Source organism: Dendrobates tinctorius, unplaced genomic scaffold (assembly GCF_039654945.1).
Source record: "Dendrobates tinctorius isolate UK_male_01 unplaced genomic scaffold, ASM3965494v1 ptg000070l, whole genome shotgun sequence".
NCBI lineage: Eukaryota > Metazoa > Chordata > Amphibia > Anura > Dendrobatidae > Dendrobates > Dendrobates tinctorius.
The window spans coordinates 93547148-93565073 of NW_027361738.1; the positions used below are offsets into that span (position 1 = coordinate 93547148).

General features: G+C 47.5%; 1 protein-coding gene across 1 annotated transcript in view; it reads right to left on the bottom strand.

The window, feature by feature from the left end:
- Positions 1-17926, bottom strand: part of DGKB (diacylglycerol kinase beta) — a 738755-nt gene that overhangs the window by 469533 nt on the left and 251296 nt on the right. Inside the window, exon 10 of the mRNA XM_073582131.1 lies at positions 1442-1559. Within this exon, the coding sequence (XP_073438232.1) occupies positions 1442-1559 (118 nt within the window). The remainder of the gene's footprint in view (positions 1-1441; positions 1560-17926) is intronic.

The window sequence follows — 17926 nt, forward strand, 5'->3', positions numbered from 1 at the left end:
CAGGGTCTCAGCCCACAAATGTTCTTCTGTATGAAGAGGAAAAAATTCCCACAGACGCCTCCAAAATCTTGTAGAAAGAGCAAGAGCTGTTGTGTAGGGGTCACATACTTTTCTCTGTATGGAATAGATAAATGTATAGATAAGTAATAAGGATGAGGAATTAGCCTTTGTGTAAGTCAGATGTGACAATGCACTTGGTCGTCTCTCCGCTTCTCGTCTGTGCTTTCTTCACCTTCATTACTATATATTACCATCACATTACTTAAGACTCGCTGAGTTCACATTACTCCAGGACTTTAATATTTCAGCAGCGCTTCTGAGGTAGAGGCTTGTGGCTTTGGCACGGTGTATTTCTAGCTCTTCTGCATCAATGATGTATTTATTGCTCACCTATTGTGGAGAACAGTAAATAGTTTGTGTGGTCTATGCTTGGATCAGAAGCCGAGGAGCTCCGCAGAGATCTCTTAAAGGCACAACCAAGATCAGAACAGTAAATAGTTTGTGTGGTCTATGCTTGGATCAGAAGCCGAGGAGTTCCGCAGAGATCTCTTAAAGGCACAACCAAGATCATAGAAGCCAATGTGCAATGTTCGGATGTCTCCAAGTCACAGAAGTACATGTGGCATGTGAACTGAGGTCTCCACCACCCTTGGAGTCTCCATGATCACCTTCCATGATGGCTGAGAAGAAGTGGCCACTCATTCCAATTGCTCTATCCAAGTCAAAAAGAGTCATTCATCTGGTTGTCTCCATATTATAGACTTTGGGAAAAGGGAAATGCAAATGCATGGCCATGTTAGATGGTTGCTTGGTGCCCTAACACATCTTGTTTCCCCTTGGTCCTCCACCAAACCACCTTAATCTACGCAGGAGCTAAATATACATTCTGGATCCCACAAAACCATAATCACAATACTAACTATAAATCACCTACACTTATATATTACAAAGCTACCATATACAATCTAGTATACTTTTATTGATGGATCCCTTTATGAGCTAAATTAATTCTATGAAAGAACAAGGATGACACATGGATAATAACACGGCTGACAGAGCATCAGCATGCATAGGCTCAGGGGTGTAGCTTTCATGAGAACAGGTGGTAGAGTAACCCCATCCCTACACAGATAGGGTACATTTACTTATTACAATATATTAAGGGCTGGCATGTAATACTAAATTTTACCTGTAGTGGCCGCTGCAGTAGAAATATCTGGTTAGGCTGAATCCAGGGAAGCCCATCACTGTTACTGGCATGCAATACTACATTCTGCCTATAGTGGCCACTGCAGTAGAAATGCATGGTCAGACTTACCTTCTTGCAGAGACGTCGATCACCTGAGGTTTCAGGAGAAATTATTGTCTTCTAAAGACAAGCCCTTTAGCTTTTACATTAGGTGTTTGTGTCCTCATACAGCACATCTTATTAGGGACTTACATGAGCAGCATAATCCTTGTTTCCCGAGTCCTATCAGCATGTTCAGGCAGAGGTTGCAGTAGGCAGGTTTATTGAAATGTTTCAGTCTCCAGACATGCTGCCCATCGTCCTTCACGTTCTGCAGGGAAAATTGGTAAAACATGACAGTCTGGCTGTAGACGTACACGGGAAGAGTCGCGAGGTGTAGAGCGCAACTGGACCTACAGATCTTAAGAGTTGGGGGTCAGCTGAAGGGGGCACCAGAGCGACAGGCAGCTCCTGGGTCACTGGTTTGGGGAGATTATTATTTGGTGACATATCGGTGCAAAAATAATCAAAATGTTTAAGGATGACTTGTTTTCTAGCGGTGAAAGGAAGAGTAGATGTCCTTGAGAACGTTTTGACTTAGAACAGTGACCTGTATGGAGTCTCGCTTTTTGCCTGTGAGTTGTAGCTTTTAGTGATATCATTTTATAGTCCAAAAAAATGGAAGTTCCGATGTTTTGTTTGTTTTTCTTTACAACGCTTATCATATGGGTTAATTAGTTTTATATTTTGATTGGACATTTACAAATGCGGAGAAGCTAAGGATGTTAATTTTTTTAAGTTTTTAATTTCCTTATTTTTCGATTTTGAAAGGAGGGTGATTAAGTTTTCTGGTGAACATAAAAAAAATAGACTTAGAAAGAATGCATGTTCAAATAAAGCTTCGATAAACTAGATGAAAAATTCTCGAAGGTCCTGGAATTTTTTTTACAAATATCTAAAATCACAGAAAAATCAGTATGTGTGACGAATGTGGTTTGAAACACTACATTTTCCTTAGGATAAGCTATCAAATTCAGAATATTGTTGGAGGGAGGGGTCCAAAACTTGACACCTGCTTCACGGACGCTGTACTACACATTCACTTTATAATTTTGGTAAGGGTCCACTATCTCACAGACACTTTCCAATTTGGTTTCTCCTCTTTGCACTCTACTTAATCTGCCCTCACAAAAGTCTAACGATCTACTAACAGCTAAAGCTAATGGTCCTTGCTGATCTCCTGGGTCTCTCTGCAGCATTTGACACTGTGGATCACCAGCTCCTTCTCACTGTGCTCCGCTCTATCGGCTTCAAGGACACTGTTCTCTCCTCCTCCTACCTCTCTGACCGCTCCTTTGTAAGGCGGCCAGGGTGCTAGTCGTGGCAACTGGCTGTTCTGTTCCCACACCCTGGCACCCCACAGATGAACTACAATGTCCCTCATGTTGTGTGTGCAGTAGAACATTCACATCAATTGCTGGAGTCCTCTCGTCGTCTGTCAAATCCACGGTTCTCACAAAACACTTCAGAGTCACAGTCCTTTTCAAACAGTTCAACATTACTAATGCAAAGGGCACTCATCACTTTAGCAGCACGATTCATACAGAGCCACATATCCTGCGCTTTCCCTGCCTTCCGGGCAGACTCCATTCTTACTGTAATCCTTCTCTCTTTTCTCCCGGCAATCCCTGCCATCTCTTTGGACAATCCGTGTCCCAGCCATGCCTTCCTTTAATCTGCCATCCGGGCAACCTCTTTGGACAGTCCCTGTCAGCCCCTCGTCCGGTTCCAATTGGGAAATGTTCCAGGAACGCCATCTCAGCTGCTCCCACCCCGGTCTTAGACCCTGGATCCGTCCTGAGGATAATTCTGTTGAGCTGGTGCCTGACTGCAATATTCTCCAGCCTGGGGCCCCTTCCTGCTGTAGCAGCTTTATCTTCACAGCCTGCAACTGTCTGCTCCAATGCTTGTCACACGACCGGCCCTGGGCAAGGGTTTCCAGGCTTCTGCCTCTAATCAGGAAGCCATTCTCCTATATCCCTGTGGCTCTGCCCTGCTCTCTGGTTCCTCCCAGCTGCTTAACCCTTATGCTGCCTGTACCTTACTAACACTTCCATCTATTCTATGCTATCCTATCTTTATGATACCCCCCTCTTTTCTAATCCCCTATGGTTCTATACCATCCCTAAGCTACGCACAATACATAACAAATGCACCACAGTACATGACAATAACATTAAAGGGAATCTGTCACCTATTTTTTGGACTATGAGCTGCCGAAACCACCATCAGGGGCTTATCTACAGCATTCTGTAAGCCCCTGATGTAACCTGAAAGAGAAGAAAACTAGTTATATTATATTCACCCAGGGGCGGTCTGGGTCCGGTTTTGGTCCGATGGGTGTCGCGGTCCGTTGCCTCCCATCTTCTAACGATGATGTCTTCTTCTTTGCTTCCTGTTGCGGCTCCTGCACAGGCGCACTGCTCTGCCCTGTTGAGGGCAGAGCAGAGTCCTGCAGTGCGCAGGTGCCGGACCTCTCTGACCTTTCCCAGAAACCGCACTTTACATTAATAAGCAATGAGGTGCCGCACGCAATCCTGCGAGCAGCCACTAGGGGAGAGTAGGCACGTGAGGGTCCCCGCCACCTCCTTACACCTACACTGTATCTTTTGCCGGCTCTTGCTCCTCTCCTCATCCTCTTACTATAGGGGTTCCGCAGGGCTCATTACTAGACCCCCTCCTCTTCTCCTTGTACACTGCCCCTGAGCTGCACCAATGCTCCGGAATTCGCTTTCACATTTTATTACATTATTTATTTTTCTCCTCCATTTTTTCTTTAAGTGTTTACAGTGTCTCAGTGCCAGAAATCATATTTGTAAGAACATTTATTTTTCATATTTAATTCTATATCGCCCTTATGTAACATTTATAAAGAGGAGAATATTTAGCCGTTCATCTGAAGTGAAGTTAAGCTTCATTGAGGCAATTTTGCTCAAATTTATAAACCATTAATGCCAGTTCTGTCCAATTTATTTTTATATAAATCTTCTTTTAGCTGCTGAGAGTCACTGAAGCTATGGGATTTTTGGTAATTAGACTCTTGGGTAGAATAAAAATATGTTTTAGGCATCTGACCTTTGTTAAATTGTGAAACACAGGAGAAACAGCAATTGGGCAAGAGAGGCAAAAAAATTGCAAGGGAGACAGTGAAATTACAGAAGAGACATAAGAAAGGCAAGCAAGAGAGCAGAAAGGAAGAGGGATAGAAAACAAACGGGTGACAACGAAATAGCAGGGGAGACAGTAAAAAGACATCAGGTAAAAGATAGGAAAGAAGGACAGCAGGAAGGCAGGAGAGGAAAGAGAGCAAATAGACAGGAGGGACAAGAGAATAGCAGGGGAGACAGTAAAAAGACATCAGGTAAAAGATAGGAAAGAAGGACAGCAGGAAGGCAGGAGAGGAAAGAGAGCAAATAGACAGGAGGGACAAGAGAATAGCAGGGGAGACAGTAAAAAGACATCAGGTAAAAGATAGGAAAGAATGATAGCAGAAAGACAGGAGAGGAAAGAGAGAAAACATACCGGACACACAACAGAAGGAAAGACAGTAAAAAGACAGGAGGTAAAAGATAGGAAAGAAGGACAGCAGGAAGGCAGGAGAGAGCAAATAGGCAGAAGAGACAACAGAAAAACAGGAGAAACAGTAATAAGTCATAAGGTAAAAGATAATAGGCAATAAAGACAGAAAGACAGGAAGGACAAGAAATAGAGATAAGTAACTATAGAATAGCATGGGAGATAGATAATAGGACACGGAGTAACAGGTAGTCAAAAAGGAAGAGAAACTGCAAATGGCCAGAAGAGACAACAGAAAGTCCCATTAGTACAAAGACAGCGGAGGCAAAATAAGGGCAAGAATAAGGACTAGAGTTGAGCGACTTTTGGTTTTTTATGGTCGAGTTTCGTTTCGTGAAACCCGACTTTTCCAAAAGTCGGGTCGAGCAAGATCGTCCGATTATAGGGAAAAGTCGGGGTCGTCCCGAAACACGAAACCCAATGTAAGTCAATGGGGAATAAAAGTCGGCAGTGAGAGGAGGACAGGAAACACACCTACAGTGCCCATTTGAATGCCAAAAGCATCAATTCTTCTTACTTAAGCTTGTCAACCTTAATTAACTTCATAATACAAGTTACGCACTGAAAAATGGGGGTTATTTGGCTAAAGTTGTGGGGGGGTAGGGCTGGCTCCAGGTTTTCATGTGCCCTGGGCGAAAGAGCGCCCCTTTAACACATACCACAACTCATCATGCTCCGATACGGCAGAGAAATAGCGGTATAGTACAATGAAAAATACTTCACTTTTTACATCTCATGACGAGGCCCATCTATTTCTCCATACAGAATCATTGGTCCCATATAATGTTTGAAACAGTATATGATGAGCTCCACATAATGCTACAGTATATGTTGGTCCCCATGGATGAAGCTCCACTGTCTTATGGGCCCAAATAATGCTCCAAACATAATGGGCCCTATTTCTAATGCTCTAGTGTATAATGGGCCCTGTAAATGCTGCTCCAGTGTCTGATGTCCACCTTTGGAATGTTCCAGTGTATGGTGGGCCCCATCTATCATTCTCCAGAGTATAGTGCTCCCCAAAAATTGCTGTCCCAACATTAAAAACAATGACATAAGTATCCTCGCTAGGGAATCCCTGTACTAGTCTGGACCCCTCTTCGTCCCCATCTTCCATCTCACTGCACAGTATTTCAACCTTGCAAGTGCTGTGATCCTGAGCAAGCAGGGGGGGCCCACTCGTTGGCGACGGCACTGGCACAGGGCCCCTGATAGTACGGTGGTGTGTCTGATGGCGGGTGGGCCGAACCTGCACTTTCATCTGCAGCTTCCTCTTTGTCACCGTGTAAGATGGAACTGTATATGGGAAGGGTAACCTGAGTTTCATCAGGGTCAGATTCAGGCCGGGTAGCGTGCGAGGGGAATGTAGTGGTCTGGGTCAATGTACCAGCAGATTCATCGAGCAGTGGCTGGGCATCAGTGCACTTGTGTCGCCCCCAGGAGTACGGTCGCCACAGTGGCATTACCTTCCTCCTAGGGAGTGTGATGTCATGCTTGGGAGTAACGAAGGATCTCTCTAGCAGGTTAACTGATTGGGCGGCGTTATTTCCACGAGTCATGACCCTCCAAACAGCGTTCATGAAGGCAAAGTGTTTGTTTTACGTGGGCAGTATGGTTGCAAAGCTGAACCTTAAAGGAATGTCCAGAAGGGCACCACCAGGAGTGGAGCCTACGGTTAAATTCTACTCCACCTGGGAAACCTCAACCATGCCAGCTACAGAACAGATGCACACATTGCAAGCTTAATTCCGTTAACGAACGAGACTCCGTCATGCCCCGCGGTCCGAGTCCGGCTTACTAGAGGGACACGTGAGGCTCTGGCACATGAGATTGGCCAATAACTGGTGTGTCATGCCCTTACATGTCCGTGGCTGCATGTGCGCTACACTGAAAAGGCCAGCGTTTGTCGCTTACAGGTGCAGATAACCCGCTGAACAACGTTAGTGATGGGGATCACTGATTACAATTATTACTCGCGAACGATGATTTCCCAGTAAGTGCAGGTCAACCGCAGTTCCGGAATTAGGCCAAACCGTCATTCCTGAAAAAAATGAAAAACTTACGTGTGCAAACCGTAAGCCAGCCGTTCTCACGCCCAGTATGGGTTACACGTGATTGCACAAAGGTGAGAAAGGGTACCGTATCCCCGGATAACATGTATGGATAGCGTACACATTCAAAAGATATGTCTATACATCAGGAGGCAGGCTCAGACGGTGTAAGGCCCAGTATGGCTTGCAAGTGATTGCACAAAGGTGAGAAAGGGTACCGTATCCCCGGATAACATGTATGGATAGCGTACACATTCAAAAGATATGTCTATACATCAGGAGGCAGGCTCAGACGGTGTTAGGCCCAGTATGGCTTGCAAGTGACTGCACAAAGGTGAGAAAGGGTACCGTATCCCCGGATAACATGTATGGATAGCGTACACATTCAAAAGATATGTCTATACATCAGGAGGCAGGCTCAGACGGTGTCAGGCACAGTATGGATTTGACGGCCCAGACTACACAGCGGAGGAGCAGGGAGAGGTAAAGATTGCAAATGCTGGGGCCCTGCCCAAGCAAGGGGGGCCCACTCGTGGGCGTCGGTACTGGCACTGGGCCCCTCATAGTACGGCGGTGTGTCTGACGGCGGGTGTGCACCACCACCGTCAGAGACACTTGATTGCACTATGAGGGACCCTGTGCCAGTGCCCGCGCCCAAGAGTCGGCCTACCCACCTGTCCAGAGCATCGGCACTCGCACGGTGTCATGCGCTAGGTGGTGACCCCGGCCATGGGGGGGAGGCAGCACAGTTAGGGAGTTTTAGAAAGTGGCATATGCTGATGTTGGACATTCAGCTGATGCAAAAGGCGAAATAGGTGAAGTACCAGGAAGAGGTGGACCAAAGAAAGCCATTTTTCTGTCACCCTATGTGTCACCAGGGGAAGGTGGGACAAAATCCTTGGAAACCCATGCGTGGTTCATTTTAATGAAGGTTAGATCATCCACATTTTGGGTTGACAGACGGGTCCTTTTTTCTGTCAGGATTGATCCAGCTGCACTGAAGACTCTTTCCGATAGCACACTTGCAGCTGGGCAAGCGAGCTCCTGTAAGGCATATTGTGCCAATTCAGGCCAGGTGTCCAGTTTAGCAGCCCAATAGTCAAAGGGGAATGACCTGTGTGGGAGAACATCGATATGGGAGGAAAAGTAGTTTGTAACCATAGTTGACAACTGCTGTCTCCTGTCACTTTCCATCGATGCTGTATTAACAGTTGTGTGAGCGGTACTTGAAAAATCAGTCCACAACCTTGTCATGAAACCCCTGTCTCCAACGCCACTTCTGCTGTGTGCACCATGAACACCTCTGACAAGCTGCCCCCGGCCCGTATGGCTCGTGTGAGAACCATCACCGCTGCTGTGTGCTGGGAATGCCTCAAGCAACCGATTTACCAGAGTTGCTTGTTTATTAGCCAATATTAGGTCAAGGTTCTCCTGTGGCATGATGTTTTGTAATTTGCCTTTATACCGTGGATCCAGGATGCTGGCCAACCAGTAGTCGTCATCGTTCATCATTTTGGCAATGCGGGGGTCCCTTGTTAGGATCCGCAAGGCATAATCTGACATGTGGGCCAATGTTCCCGGTGTCAATGATGCACTGCGAGTGCTGGTTGGAGGAGCACTTTCTGGCAAATCCACATCCCTCCAGTCACGCACAAACCCTGTACCATACCTTGCCACGCCAACATTTTCACTTGCCCCACGAGATGCATCCTCCTCCCCTAAGTAATCATCCCCATCATCATCCTCCTCCTCCTCTTCTTCCTCCAACTCGTCCAGGAGAGGTCCCTGAGCAGACAATGGCTGAATGTCATCAAGGATTCCCTCCACCTCTTCCTCCTCGTCAACATTGGCTGCAGACGCCTGCTCCTTAAGGTGCATCAAAGTTTGCATGAGCAGACGCATAAGTGGGATGCTCATGCTTAGGATGGCGTCGTCTGCACTTACCAGCCTTGTGCAATCCTCAAAACACTGAAGGACTTTACAGAGGTCTTTCAGCTTCGACCACTGCACGCCTGTCAACTCCATGTCTGCTCTCAAAGTGCCTGGCCGTGTATCCTCCCACAAATGCATTATGGCCTACCTCTGCTCGCACAGCCGCTCCACCATGTGCAGGGTGGAGTTCCACCTTGTTGCAATGTCGATAATGAGGCGGTGGTTGGGAAGGTGGAGCAATCGCTGCAGCTTCTGCATACGAACGGAGTGTACAGGCGACCAGCGGATGTGTGCGCACAGTCTTCGCACCTTATGGAGCAGGGCTGTTAACTCCGGATAATTTTTGAGGAAGCACTGCACCACCAGGTTCAAGGTGTGAGCCAAGCAAGGTATGTGGCTGAGTTTTGAAAGGGCTATGGCTGCCACAAAATTACGTCCGTTATCACTAACTACCTTGCCTGCCTCAAGATGTACACTGCCTAGCCATGACTCAGTTTGTCGCTTCAAGTACTCGGCCAGCACCTCGGCGGTGTGTCTGTCGCCCAAACACATCATCTGCAACACAGCCTGCTGATGCTTTCCACTAGCTGCTCGATAGGGGGACACCTCGTGTGCAACAGTGGCAGCTGCAGATGGAGTGCTCGTACGACTGCGCTCTGTGGACGAGCTTTCGCTTCTGAAGGAGGAGGAGGGTGGAACGCCTACAGCCAACTGTTTCCTATACCGTGGGCTAGGCAGCACTGTCCCACCACCGCTGTCCCCTGTGGACCCTGCATCCACCACATTAACCCAGTGCTCAGTGATGGACACTTAACGGCCCTGGCCATGCCGACTGGACCATGCATCAGTTGTGAGGTGCACCTTTCCACTCACTGACTGCTTGAGTGCATGGACAATGCGGTCTTTCACATGATGGTGGAGGGCTGGGATGGCTTTGCGAGAGAAGAAGTGGCGACTGGGTAGGTCATAGCGTGGTACTGCATAGGCCATGAGTTCGCGGAAAGCTGCGCTTTCCACCAACCGATAGGGCATCATCTCAAACGAGATTAGTTTGGCAATGTGGGCGTTCAAACCCAGTGTACGCGGATGAGAGACTGAGTACTTTCTTGACCTACTCATAGTGTCTGGGAGGGTGAGCTGGACTTGAGAGCTGCATATGGTGGAAGTAGCGGTGGACAGGGCGGACTGAGAGAGGGTTGATGATGGTGATGGAGTTGGTGTTCTTTCTGATGGCCTAGATTCAGTATTTCGTTGATATAACAGTGGGATTCCCTGACTGCTGTGGCCTTGCAACGACACCTCAACATTTGCTGCTGTGCTAACCGGTGGGCTTACAGTGGGGGAAACAATGTAGCGTTGCTGACTACCTTCTTTGTGATCAGTTGCACATGTGGCACTTGAGGTTTGGTGTTGTGTCCACGCTTGCAAGTGCATGCTGGTTAAATGTCTAAGCATGCAACTGGTATTCAAATTTTTCAGATTTTTCCCTCGGCTAAAGGTCTTTGCGCACTTCTTACAGATAACCTTGGCCTGATCATGAGGATTTTGTTCAAAAAAGTGCCACACTGCACTCTTCCTACTTTGGCAGATATTTTGCGGCCTAGCACGCTGTGATGTTTTGACCCTCTGGACAAGCTGTCCAGCAACTCTTTTGATTTTTGGAACCTGTCTTTGGACTGCTCCGGGCCTGCCAGATAACAGCTGTTGCGATGTTGATGTCTGCTGTGGATGCTCCTCATCTGAGCTATTGGAAGCAGCACCCTCTTCCCCCAATGGATGCCAATCTGGGTCAACAACTGGGTCATCCATCACCTCCTCTTCAATGTCATGTGCACCTTCCTCTGTGTCACCGTGTATGGTGGTATAGTGTGCGGGAAGGGGCACCTGAGTCTCATCAGGGTCAGAATCTGGCTCTGTACACTGCGAGGACAATGTAGTGCTCTGAGTGAATGTACCAGCAGAATCATCTATCAGCAGCTGTGCATCAGTGCACTCCATGTCAGATTCATCTTGGCCTGGGTAATTCACCATTTCACTTGATAATCCAGGCGTGGTATGTGAAAACAGCTCCATGGAGTAATCAGTAGTATGGCCTGCGTCATCCTTCAATCTTGGTTGTGGTGAAGGACACAAGGAAAGGTGTGGTTCATGAACATGAGCCTCCAATGACGACTCAGTGCTTTTACTTTTTACAACTTCAGAAGAGGAGGCGATAGAGCTGGAGGCTGAGTCAGCAATGTAAGACAAAACTTTTTCCTGATGCTCTGGCGTTAAAAGCGGTTTGCCAACTCCTAGAAAACTAAGCCTTCGAAGCCTTATGGAGCCAGACGATGACGCAGGCTCAACACCTCCTGCATTCAGTCCTATTTTGCTTTTGCCACTACCATCAGATCCACCACCAACACCATCATTACCAGCTGCCAAACCCCGCCCAATTCCACGGCCTCTTCCACCAGCCTTCCTCATTTTTGGTAGAAATGTAGACAAAATCCAACAAGCTATATAGTAATGTAAAACAAGGTACAAGGTGTCTATAGGACAGGGGAGATTTAGATTTTCTGCAGACAATTGTGGACACTGGACACTTGGATTGTGTGAGGCCCACTGAATATCACAGCGCTATGTCACAGGCTCGATGGCACAGGTGTGAAAAAAGTGACTACAGGATAAGGGAGATTTTGAATTTCTGGGAGATTTTGAATTTCTGCAGACACTTGTGGACACTGGACACTTCGATTGTGTGAGGCCCACTGAATATCACAGTGCTATGTCACAGGCTCGATGGCACAGGTGTGAAAAAAGTGACTACAGGATAAGGGAGATTTTGAATTTCTGCAGACACTTGTGGACACTGGACACTTGGATTGTGTGAGGCCCACTGAATATCACAGTGCTATGTCACAGGCTCGATGGCGCAGGTGTGAAAAAAGTGACTACAGGATAAGGGAGATTTTGAATTTCTGCAGACACTTGTGGACACTGGACACTTGGATTGTGTGAGGCCCACTGAATATCACAGTGCTATGTCACAGGCTCGATGGCACAGGTGTGAAAAGAGTGACTACAGGATAAGGGAGATTTTGAATTTCTGGGAGATTTTGAATTTCTGCAGACACTTGTGGACACTGGACACTTGGATTGTGTGAGGCCCACTGAATATCACAGCGCTATGTCACTGGCTCGATGGCACAGGTGTGAAAAAAGTGACTACAGGATAAGGGAGATTTTAAATTTCTGCAGACACTTGTGGACACTGGACACTTGGATTGTGTGAGGCCCACTGAATATCACAGCGCTATGTCACAGGCTCGATGGCACAGGTGTGAAAAAAGTGACTACAGGATAAGGGAGATTTGGGAGATTTTGAATTTCTGCAGACACTTGTGGACACTGAACACTTTTGGATTGTGTGAGGCCCAATGAATATCAGAGCGCTATGTCACAGGCTCGATGCAGCAGGTGTGAAAAAAGTGACTACAGGATAAGGGAGATTTTGAATTTCTGCAGACACTGGACACTTTTGGATTGTGTGAGGCCCAATGAATATCAGAGCGCTATGTCACAGGCTCGATGCAGCAGGTGTGAAAAAAGTGACTACAGGATAAGGGAGATTTTGAATTTCTGCAGACACTTGTGGACACTGGACACTTTTGGATTGTGTGAGGCCCACTGAATATCAGAGCGCTATGTCACAGGCTCGATGGCACAGGTGTGAAAAAAGTGAATTGTAGAATTGGGCAGAATAGGAATCTCCCTAGAGTGTAGGTCTGTAAGAACGGAACAAGTCCTCCACTTATCCTTCCACAGTGACACACAGATAGCTTCACTGTGGCTGTGATAACAGCCGTTACACGGTACTGTGTGAGGAGCGTACACCGCTGTATGGTGTGAATAAATGCACGCTCAGTACCTTAGCAGGACAAAAAAAAAATTGGGATTGCTTTTAAAAAAGCAGTTTGCAGAGCAGTGGGGAAACAGCAATGCAGCTGTCAGGAAGCCTTAGAAGGCAGCCTAACAACCAACACCGCTGATCCACCACAATATAGCCTCCCCTTGCACTGCACACACAGCAGCAGAAGCAGTTTTTTTGTCTTCTTCCCTGCCTAACGCTCTCCCTACAGAATCAGCAACCTCTCCCTATGCTAAGATCGGCAGAAGTAAGATGGCGGTCGGCGTGCACGCCCTTTTATAACCCCTGTGACGCCCACCAAAGCAAGCCAATCACTTGCATGCCCTTCTGAAAGATGGTGGCGACCCCTGCCTATGTCATCACGTTGCCCACAGTGTCCGTGGATCCTGATTGGCTGAAAAAGAGCGCTAAACAAACTTTTAAAACGCGACTTTGGCGCGTAGGTCGCCGACCTCGTGGCCGACCTCATCCTAGGGTCGGGTTTCGTTTCATGAAACCCGACTTTGCCAAAAGTCGGCGACTTTTGAAATTGTTCGACCTGTTTCGCTCAACTCTAATAAGGACAAAAAGAACAGCAGAAACAGCCAAAAAGTAGGAGGGTCAGCAAATCGTAAAGGGTGACCACAAAATAGCTGGAGAGACAGAAAATGGACAGGGGAGAAAAAAGAAAGGAGGCAATAAAGACCCAAAGGCAGGAAGGAAAGGAAATAGACAAGCGTGATTACAGAATAGTGAGCAAAATAGCAAAAGGATAGGGGGGTAACAGGTAACAGGAAGGAGAAAAGCAGGAGGTGAAGCAACTGGGCAGTAACCACAACAGAATATCCTGTAAAAAGACAGGGGAGTTAAAATCACAGCAAGAAAAACAGCAGAAAGGCAGGAGGGGCATCAAATGGTCAGGAGAGGAAACAGAATAGTGGGGGAGACAGCTAATAGACAGGGGAGGGAATAGAAAGGAGGCAATAAAGACAGCAGAAAGGAGGGACAGGAAAGAGGGGTGGCAATGGCATAGGAAGAAAAGGTTAAAAAAGACGAGGTAACAGGTAGGCAAAAAGGATAGCAGAAAGGCAGGAGAGAGGAAATGGGCAGGAGAGACAATGGAAAGGTGTGGGGACAGTGAAAAGGCAGGGGAGGCAACAGATATGCAGGAAGGACAGCAGAAAGGTAGAAGGGAAAACAAAAAGGCAGGTAACAGAATTACAAGAAACAGTAAAAAGACAGGAGTGGCAACAAATAGGCAAGGAAAACAGCAGAAGGATAGGAGAGGCATAAACAGGGTGGGAAGGCAACAGAAAGGCAAGATGGACAAGAGCAAGTCAGCGCAGAGCCGCAAATGGGCAGGAGAGACAACAAATGGGCAACAGAGACAGCAAATGGGCAGGAGAGGCAACAAATGGGCAGGAGAGGCAACAAATGGGCAGGAGAGGCAACAAATAGGCAGTAGAGGCAACAAATAGGCAGTAGAGGCAACAAATGGGCAGGAGAAGCAACAAATGAGCAGGAGTGACAACAAAATGGGCAGGAGAGAAAGCAAATGGGCAGGAGAGGCAACAAATGGGCAGGAGAGGCAACAAATGGGCAGGAGAGGCAACAAATGGGCAGGAGAGGCAACAAATAGGCAGGAGAGGCAGCAAATGGGCAGGAGAGGCAACAAATGGGCAGGAGAAGCAACAAATGAGCAGGAGTGACAACAAAATGGGCAGGAGAGAAAGCAAATGGGCAGGAGAGGCAACAAATGGGCTGGAGAGGCAACAAATGGGCAGGAGAGACAGCAAATGGGCAGGAGAGGCAACAAATGGGCAGGAGAGGCAACAAATAGGCAGGAGAGGCAACAAATAGGCAGGAGAGGCAGCAAATGGGCAGGAGAGGCAACAAATGGGCAGGAGAAGCAACAAATGAGCAGGAGTGACAACAAATGGGCAGGAGAGACAACAAATGGGCAGGAGAGAAAGCAAATGGGCAGGAGAGACAGCAAATGGGCAGGAGAGGCAACAAATGGGCAGAAGAGGCAACAAATGGGCAGGAGAGACAGCAAATGGGCAGGAGAGGCAACAAATGGGCAGAAGAGACAGCAAATGGGCAGGAGAGACAACAAATGGGCAGGAGAGACAACAAATGGGCAGGAGAGGCAACAAATGGGCAGGAGAGACAGCAAATGGGCAGGAGAGGCAACAAATGGGCAGAAGAGACAGCAAATGGGCAGGAGAGACAACAAATGGGCAGGAGAGACAACAAATGGGCAGGAGAGACAACAAATGGGCAGGAGAGAAAGCAAATGGGCAGGAGAGACAGCAAATGGGCAGGATAGGAAACAAACGGGCAGGAGAGACAACAAATGGGCAGGAGAGACAGCAAATGAACACACAAGACTACAGAAAGGCTTTAAAGACCTCTTTCTGCTGGTCACCCATTCTGTACATTATATGGGCACCTGAGGGAGGATGTTTTTATAAGAAGGGACTCAGATGATGATTGTAGAGTAAAACATTATAATGTGTAAGCCCGCTGTGCAAGAAATAGAAAAGCAGTCATTTTATATTAATAAACTTTTTGCAGACTTACATTGTGCATTTTCTTGGTGGTTCAAATCAGTAGGAAGAAAGAAGTTCTGCCCGAATTCACACCAAGAGGCGGGCGGCAGCGCTATGTTTTGAGCGGCGCTAACAAGTGAAGTATAGAAAATCTAAAATGGCCAACTCTGTATGCTATAGACAGTAGATGTATGTTGACTTTCTGCCTCATATGTATAGATCGCATCTGAAAGAAGAACCCATGCATTCTTGACCAAGCCATGGCCATCGCTTGTGGGGGGGCAACGCTTGACTACAGTCAGAGAGAGATGTAGAGAGGGATTGGAAGATGCCTGCTGTCTCCAGATACCACCTCTCCTGTCTATTATTCTTAAGGTTACAACAGCCAGTTTATTATCAGCTGTTGTAACTTGTCCTTTGTGGGCAGACAGAATAAAAAGTACAGTAGAAGGAAGTACAGAGAGCAGCTCAGACAGGGAACAGGCTCTGCTCATCACTGTGGCTGCAGGAAAAAACCATGAGCAACCGAGTGTGTAATGTGTAAGTATGTTCACGTACCCAGTGTGTGTTTAATGTTCGGCTTGGATGTATAATGTGTGTGAAATCCATAAGTAAAATGTGCAGCACATGTGACGTATATTATTTGTATGCATGTTTGTTTTGTGAATCTAATGCAAGTGTGTGTGTGGCGCCCCTGAGGATTCAGTTGCCACAGAGGTACTGCACCTCCTCCTGGGGTATGGTACCCCACCATCCAGGTAAGTTGGAGGCTCCTGACCATGCTCCAACACCTGCATCCCACACAACACAGTAGTTCAGCAAAGCCACATTGCGGCTTCCTGTTTGGAGTGTAGCAGAGCACCTTTGGTGGCTCCCTGCTTGGAACACTAAACGTGCTGGGAGGCGGGTGGAGTTAGAATACATAAAAGAGCGGGAAGATTTAGGAGTAGAGTTCAGTTGAGTTGAGTGGAGGAGAGTGAGGAGAGAAGATCCCTGGGAGAGGGATGGAGGAAGGAGGTGCTGCAGCAGATCTCAGTGACCTGGGTCTGCTGGCATGGGAAAGGAATGAAGGAGAAAGGCATTGAACAGAAACCTGATCTTCCATAAGAAGGAGAGACTAGTACAGAACGTAGGAGCAAGGCTGAGTTCACACGTGGCGTTTTTTTGCGCTTCCGCGGCAGTTTTAATCGCGCAATTTTGCCGCGAAAACGCGAAAAATAAGCATCCCATGCATTCCTATGGGATTCCGCAATGCTGTGCTAATGCTGCGGTTTTTACCGCGGCGGAATCGCTTCGCGGTAAAAAACGCAGCATGCTCATTAATTTCGCGGAATCGCGGTGATCCCGCACCTATAGGAATGCATTGTTCTGCTTACTTTCCGCATGTGGCTGTGCACACGATGCGAAAAGTAAGCAGAACATTTGCGGATGGTACCCACGGTCCGGAGGAGAGGAGACTGTCCTCCGGGCTTTGGGTACCATATCCTGGTAAAAAATAGAATTTAAAATAAAACATATTGCTATTCTCACCTTCCGATGTCCCGCGCAGCCTTCCCTTTGCGAGCAATGACGTCCGGTTCTCGCGGGATCGCGAAGTCTCACGGTCATTCGTGCGACGTCATCGCGAATGACCGCGAGACATCGCGATCCCACGAGAACGTCATCACGGTAATTTTCGCAAAGGATTACTGGGACCGGGAGCGTGGAGGGAGGCGGGAAGGCTGCGTGGGACGTCGGAAGGTGAGAATAACAATATTTTTTTTTATTATTATTTTTTACATTCTATCTTTTACTATTGAGGCCGCATAGGCGGCCTCAATAGTAAAAAGTTGGTCACACTCGTCAAACACTATGTTTGACGAGTGTGACCAACCTGTCAATCAGTTCTCCAAGCGATGCTCCAGATCGCTTGGAAAACGCTAGCAATTCTGCAAGCTAATTACGCTTGCAAAATGCTAGTTTTTCCGCGGGAAAATCGCGGGAATTTAAAATGTGATTTTACCGCGGAATGGAATTCCGGAATTCTCACGGTAATTTCCACGAGAGTTCCGCTACGTGTGAACCCAGCCTTAAAGGGAACAGAGGACGTGGGTTAGAAGAGAACCCTGCCTAAAAGTTTTAAGCGCAAGGCCGGGGCCTGGTCCCCGAGGTTGTATGGATACTAATGGTCCTGCAGCAGACACCAGTGGAGTAGTGAGCTGTAAATGCACTACTCCCATCTAAGACTTGGGGGCACAACAGCAACTTGGATAGTGAGCCGGGACTCAGGAGTAAGGAGTCCCCGAAGCAGGCTACAGCTGTCTGCCATACAAGTATTGTTCTTGAGAACATCTATTAGAAGGAACTCCAGTGTAACTCAGTACTAGGAGTACTTCACACCAAAGGCACTATAAGAGGAGACGTTCAGAAAGGCACTTGTTGGCGGAGTGTTGGAAGGGAGCATTCCATCTGACCTGGAGGTTGACTGAGTCCCTGACCCGGAGGACACGGCACGGGGGCAGGCACCTGTGTGTACTACAGACTGTGAGTAAAGCTTTGGAACTACAAGCCCCAGTGTCCTCCATTTATTCCTGCGCCAACACACCCTGTACCACTACATCTGGGTACCAGCTTCTACATCACCTGTGCCTCTCCTCTT